The 7,011-nt window shown below is 41.1% G+C and overlaps 1 protein-coding gene across 1 annotated transcript; it reads right to left on the bottom strand.

Annotated features, from left to right (window-relative positions):
* Nucleotides 1-915: 915 nt before the first annotated feature.
* barhl1b (BarH-like homeobox 1b) lies at nucleotides 916-5,873 on the bottom strand. Its single transcript, XM_077585322.1, has 3 exons — nucleotides 5,002-5,873; nucleotides 2,852-3,074; nucleotides 916-2,213 (listed from the first exon to the last, which is right to left on the bottom strand). Exons 1-3 carry the CDS (start codon nucleotides 5,456-5,458, stop codon nucleotides 1,919-1,921), a joined length of 975 nt encoding a protein of 324 aa, XP_077441448.1. The 5' UTR covers nucleotides 5,459-5,873; the 3' UTR covers nucleotides 916-1,918.
* Nucleotides 5,874-7,011: the final 1,138 nt, after the last annotated feature.

Here is a 7,011-nt window from a genome sequence, read left to right as displayed (position 1 = left end):
TTCACTATACAGCTGAACTCCCAAATTCCAAATATATATAGGCTATTGACATATAGTGTTTGTTTGCTTTGGTTTTTGTTTTGTTTTTTTGTTTTAGTTTAGTTTTTTTTTTGGGGTCAAAATTAAACTTTTGGTTGTTTTGTATTAAAATAAAAATACATTTAATTAATGTTTTTATTTAAATAAATAGATAAATAAATCTATCTATTTTCTTAACCGCTTATCTAGAATAAATAAATAAATAAATATTAGGTTGTTTTGTTTAAAAATAAAAATAAATTGGGTTGGTCGAATTGACCCATGCACGTGCGTTCCAATTTTTGCCCATCTTTTTGACCGAGCAGTTTTAAGTGTGCATGGACGTGACACAACGATATTGCCCTTTTTAGTTTTCTTGAACGCACTCAAGCGAAGGTTAAATAATATGTCAAATTAAACGAGGCAAAAAGTGTTTTTGACTCAAATTCCCTCAATACGTCATCGGAAATGCTTCCTTCAAGGTTTAATTAAAGCTGAACCTTTGCTCACTGACGCTGACATGTGTACCGCCTGATTAAAAAATGGATCAGAACTCTTGATAATCAAGCCCAAGAATCTTCTAAATTTAATGTCGCGATTGTATATTTATAATCAGAGTGTTCTTTATAGTCTGTCATGTCGAGTTATTTAATTATCTGTAGCAAAATGTCCTGCAAGGTGAGTTGAAATGCGTTTATGATCATTAAATGGTAGCCTATAGTTCATTCTATAATTGCAATTTAAAGAAAATCAGAGCTGCAAACTTCTGAGACTAAATAAATAATTATTATGAAAAATATCGTGATACACGCATGCAATAAGGATTTGTTATGTTGGTCCCCGAGCGTGTTCCACACAAGTTTAGAAAAATGTTTTAAATAATTATATGTCACACGATTAAAGCAAAGACTTTTATTTCCACATTTATAAAAGTATTTTTTTTTACACCACATCGCCCATCTTATACCACTTGCTGTCAATTTCACCAAAAAGGAACTCGAGGAACTGAAGAGAAACGAGTACCACTCCACAAGCTTGCATCTGCAATGTTACATGTCTTTTGTTCTTCACCAAAAGAGAGGAGAAAGTTATTACGGCTTCATATGAACTAACATAAAAAAAAATATATCACAAGGTCTGTTCAACATCTAAAGCAATCAACAGGCTGTTTGGGCCAGCAGGTGCACCCGCTACCATCATTTGGTGGTCATGAAGAAATAATAAGAGGAACTGGCGTAATATAGGCAAAAATTGTAAATTGGCATTTTACTTAAAAAAAAAAAAAAAAGGAAATATTGATTTCCATCATTTCACACCTGGAAATTATATTTGGATTGGTTAATCTGTATGATCAACTGCATCACCGTGTGTAAAAAGACACTGTATGAATAAAAAAAAAAAAAGGAATAACAATAAGAAGTCTCTGTCCAATGCAAAGTAAAATATTCTTATTTACAAGTTTTTGACATTTTAACATGATTGGTGTCAAGTCAAATTAATAATTTACAAGAAAACAAATGTACTGGATCCTACATTCAAATTAAAAGGGATTCACTCAGGGTCGTCGAAGGAAAAAAAAAATTTAAAAAAAAAAAAGCAACAATAATAATAGAGGTGGCATTTAATAGAATGAAAGAACCGGAAACGGTGCGAAAATATTTGAAAATACAGAATGAATTTAAATAAATACATAACTTAGAGCCTTTGATTTATACATAAATATAAATAAGCCATAAATAAGCACCCCAAGCTCCTTCCCCAAAAAAGGAGAGAGTGAAAATTTCCCTCCTCGGTGTTCATGTCTCTGATTCGCACCATAAAAGTCCCTATAGTTCGCTTTTATTTATTTTTACTTGCTGCGTCTTTATTTTGCTTGACGGTTTCAATCCGGAAGTCCGGCTCACCGCTGCTGGGCCGGCCGGGAGAGCACACCGGACATGGGGGGCAGAGGCGGCGGGGGCTCGCTGCCTCCTTGCAGGCCGTGCAATAAGATGCGGGGTACCAGGGGCCTCTGCAGGCTGGGCGGGGGCGCCGAGGGGCCCCTGTACAGGTAAAGCGCCGCCCCCGGGTCCAGGTTGGACACCAGGCTCTGCGGGTAGAAGTAGGGCGACGGGAACATCCGCTGCAGGGCCGAATAGTTTCCAGCCTCGGCCAAGAGTTCGAGTCCCACCGCCGTCTGCCGCTTCCATTTGGTCCTTCAATTAAAGACGCCAATTAAGAGTTAGCACATTGTTTTCTAACTGACCAATTAAAAGGCCGGTCATTTATTTATTTATTTATTTGTCCGTCTGTCTCTAATAGTCTCAAGCTGCCTCTTGTATTCACACCCAAACACGTCGGCGTGCACTCCACGCCAGGTGAATAATTCATATTAAAGATAATTGAGGAGATATAGTGGTTTCTTTGAATTATTAATACACACACATGCAAGCATGCATTATTCACGGGCCAAAGTGTTGTTTTTGTATTTATTTATGACATTTAGATGTCCGAGAGTCGAAGCTGCATGAATTCATGCTTAAGTTAACACTATAGAAAAACATTTTCGCATTTGATGTCCATTTATTAAAACATCTATTATAATGTGGCATTTACTGTAAATTAACAAAACATAGAAGGGAACACAACTTTTTTGGGGGGGGGCTAAAAAAGTATAATTTCAGTTGTAAAATCTATATATAATATGCCATTAGCAAGTGCAATAAAGCAACTAAGTTGTTACTATATAAGGTTGGGGGTTCTACATAGCAAAGCTTAGCTCACCCAACATTTTTTTTTCTCAGTTTTATCCAGCCCACCCGTTCCCCATACTTGAGAAATAAAACTTTCATACCTCCGGTTCTGGTACCAGGTCTTGACCTGCGTGTCGGTGAGGTTGAGCGAGGCGGCCAGCTCCATTCGGTCCTGGACGCTCAAGTACTTTTGGCGTTCGAAGCTGCGCTCCAGTTGAGCCAGTTGGTGGTCCGTGAAGGCCGTCCGGGCCTTTCGGGGCTTCTTGAGCCGCACCTGGGGGCTGTCTCTGCTGCTGGAGATCTCCCTGTCGCCCTCCTCTTTCACTAATTAGGGAACACAAAAAAATCAAAATGCGGCGTTATTGCCAGAAAAAAAAAGGATGTCAGAAAAGCTTGTGGATTTAGAGTGAGAGTCGATCGGTGTTTTTTTTCCCCTTCCAAATTATTATTATCATTATTAATAATAATGATAATAATAATTAGAGTACTGAGTAAAATTCTGTAGATTTAACATGTTTAGTTATATTTATTTTCCCTTATACATATTGATATTACAGCACACATCGTTTTTGCATGGTTCGGTAGCGTGATCTTGAATTATCTGTCTTGTAAATATGATGTTAAATCCTTTGGATGTGCTTATAAATTCGCCGCGTGTAATATTTTTAGCAGAAATTCTCGTGCGAGGGAGCATTTATGTCACGAAATCAAAATGTCATCTCCATGGCAAACGTGTCATTTATTTTTGCAAAAATAAATATTAGGGCTATTATTTTTGTACTATTGAGCAAACATCTTATATAATGTATTGAAATGCTGCGAATGTCTTTTTTTCTTCCCCCTCGTTGCGTGGAGTCATGTCAGGGCGAGCACTTTGATTTGAACGCACAAAAAGAAAGAAAAAAAAAGAAGACGAGAGGGAAATCTTTTTGGAAGTCGTCTCGAGCAAGCAGCCGCACAATAATCCGCCTAATTGAGCCACCAGGGAAAGGACGCGCGTCCGCGAGAACTTCACACGAGTGAGTGGAAATCAAGAGCCGCTCGGCCTTGAGTGCCAGCAAATGTGATTAGTGGCGCGGACAAATTGCATCAAATTCGTTGATATATTGTAGGAGGAGGAATCAAAAAGCTCGCGTGGAGAGGCTCGCTGGTGGCCCCGCGGCTTTTTCCATCAATCAGCACGCGAACAGAACACACTCAAGATGTGAGAGTGAATGTAGGTGATGACGCAATTCCATATAATGCAATCTATACAGAATTTATTTTTATTATTTTTACAAAAGTGCAATGTTCCCATTTTGGAATTTACTGCATCACTGTGTGTGTGTGCGTGTGTGTGTGTGTGTATGCGCGTGTGTGTGTTTCTAATTGTGCTAGCCTGCAGCAGTGGACTTCATTCCACGAGCCGCTTCATTGAAGTGTCAGCGCTTGGTGACATGTCTGTTATGGCTGACATGATTGGAAACAGATAGAGCTTTCATGACTTTTATCTGGATATTCTACCCCCACCCCCCCCCCCACCCCAAAAAAAACCCACCCCTTTTGCACCATCAACAGCTGCTTTCTATAAACATATGTCATGTTTGAAATTCAGGGGAACTCTAAATAGGAGCAATAACATATATCTTTTTTTGTTACTATAAATTGCACACAAACAAATCTCGAGTTCTCTTAAAGTTCAGCAACATCTCGCTTTGACAAAATAAAGATGTTTGATTTGAAATATATATATATATATATATATATATGTGATAATTTATTTGGGACACGGCGTATTTTCAATTAAAGTGTAACCTTATTCACGCCCTCGAAGTGCAAAATCAAATTGAGGATAATAGCACCCTTTTCATGAATAAAAATTTGACACCGAGCACATGTTTTTTGTTGTTGTTGTAAACATTTTTCTCGGTATAGTATTTAGCAGTTTTATTTTGAAAATATCTTTGAGTCTTCTGAAAAGCGCTATACAAATAAAATGTATTACTATTATTATTATTATTATTATTTGTAACACGTTCGCCTAAAATATTGTCTTATTAATTGCATATCCCTATAGTTAAGCAAAAACAGATTATGCAATTGTAGTGTTTTATTTTGTCCAAATTCCAAACTAAACTGGATTTTATTTCTTTATTTTAATCACATGTGTGTAGATTTTCTAAATTAAAGGCAGAACATGTAAACAAATGATCTTCTATTTTCTCTCTCAAATCCCAGCCTGCGTTCCTATTGCGCACGTGTGTATCCTCACCTTTATATTCGCTGTCCGACGACGAGTTACTGTGAATTTTCTCCATAAAGTCGTCCGCGATCTTGGCGGCCAGTCTGCCGGCCTCCTGCGTGGGTTGTCCATTACTGGAGTAAGGCGCGCATGCGGCCAGCGGCTTACAGTCCGCCAGAATGTCCCTGATGAGGAAGGACGAGGTCATGGTCCTCTGCTGGGCCCCCGCCGAGATAACGGGTCCGTGCTGCAGGTGAGGCGGCAGGCCGACGCCGTGCGCCGGCCTCTGAGCCACTTCGTCCGCGCACTCCCTCCTGACGGGCGAGGGCGGCGACGAGCAGCCGCTTTCCGCGTCGGATCTCGGGCTGAACTCCAGCGGCGAGCGGCACTCCCCCGCCAGGCTGTCCCCCTTGGAGAGAGGACTTCCGGGCCGATGGGAGAGCAGCGAGTCGATGCCGAAACTGGAGCCGTTGGCGGACGCCTCCATTGTCTTGACCGGGGGCGGGGGGGGGGGACAGGGGTGCTCCTCAAACTACCATTTGGCGTTTGAGACAAGTTTATACGTCTTCAAGTGTGGTCCAGAAAGAGTTTTTCGTATAATAATAATAATGATATCCTAAAAGTAGTCCCTGGCGTCGTCCATCCAGTTGGGGTGTCCTCTTCGATCGCGCACCACCCGGACAATTTCACGCCTGGAGCCGGAAAAAGCCTCTCGAAGCCGTTTCAGCACCATGGACAGGCACCAGATGGATCGCCGGGTCAGCGCGTGAGACAACTCTTCTCATTCTTTTACCACGCCGAGCAGGTGGAGTGGAGAACTGCAACCTGAAACGTGCATGGGGACGCGCGCGCAATTGCAGTAAAGTGGGTTAAATAGTCCCAACTAAGGCGAGAAGGGAGGAAGTGGTAAAAATGGAACTTGAGGAAAAGTCAGGAGCTATAGGTTTTAAGAGCGGCTCGTCCACGTGAGTCCCCTGTGACACGCCTTGATTGGCTGACGGTGGACCTCCCCACACGCCCTCCCACCCCCATTCCCCCCATCAGCCCCTCCTTCTGACGTCCCCTACCGGGCTCATCCTCACTTTGATAAAAGAGACAGTGGATTCATCAGGAGACTCGGATCCAAGTGTTTACAGGCAATTTTCACACTGTTTGCTTTCATTACATCATTGATGAGGCTTCTAATGGGGTTATTATACGAGGAACTGCTTTTCCTCCTTTGACTGGATTGTTTTTGCTTCCTCCACGCTTTGGCTTTATATTTTTAAACTATATGGCGAAACAGATTTGATAAAAAAAAAAAAATAATAAGCGAAGCTTACACAAGTCAAAAATAAATTCGTTTTTTATTTTTATTTATTCATGTTGAGTGGGGATTGTTTTCTCGATGCCTTCTTGTCTCGATACATTATTAAATAATTCAAAACACTCTTGCATTTTGAATTTTGTTGAATAAATTCTAAACGACCAAAACAAAAACTTTTTTTTTTCGATCCGTTAAAAACACAATAACAATCTAATAGTCCCTGGTAATTGTCAACAATACGCACCGAGGCAAGCGAGTTGCCATTGTGTGCTCTTTTCACCTTAACAGGCATGCAAAACCATTGTGCGCACTTTTAACTGCACAGTTTGCCCCGCGACGGCCTCGACAGCCCCTAATAATCTAACACACACACGCACACGCATACACGCACCATGTGACCACCAGATTGGAGGCGCGCGTCGGTCCCAGACACCGGCAGGTTAGTGAATCCGCTCCCGGCTCCCATGGGGTCCCATCACGGTTGCAAGCTGTCACAAGTGAGGCGGGGACCAGGCTGATATCAGGCAGCACATACCCTGCCTTGGCTGCTTCTTTTCTCGTGGAAAAAAAACAAAACAGTGTTTCTTCATTGCGGACTTTTTTTTTTTTTTTGTCTTCTAAACCGTTCATGTCCGTTCTCATGGAGTTGTAAATAAATTATAGGTTAAACTATACGAACTTGCCTTTTGTAAAAGTCTGGAGTGTGAAACTTTCATTATAGTCTTAGACTAAAG

Source organism: Vanacampus margaritifer, chromosome 14 (assembly GCF_051991255.1).
Source record: "Vanacampus margaritifer isolate UIUO_Vmar chromosome 14, RoL_Vmar_1.0, whole genome shotgun sequence".
Lineage (NCBI taxonomy): Eukaryota > Metazoa > Chordata > Actinopteri > Syngnathiformes > Syngnathidae > Vanacampus > Vanacampus margaritifer.
This window is presented reverse-complemented; position numbering and strand designations above follow the sequence as displayed.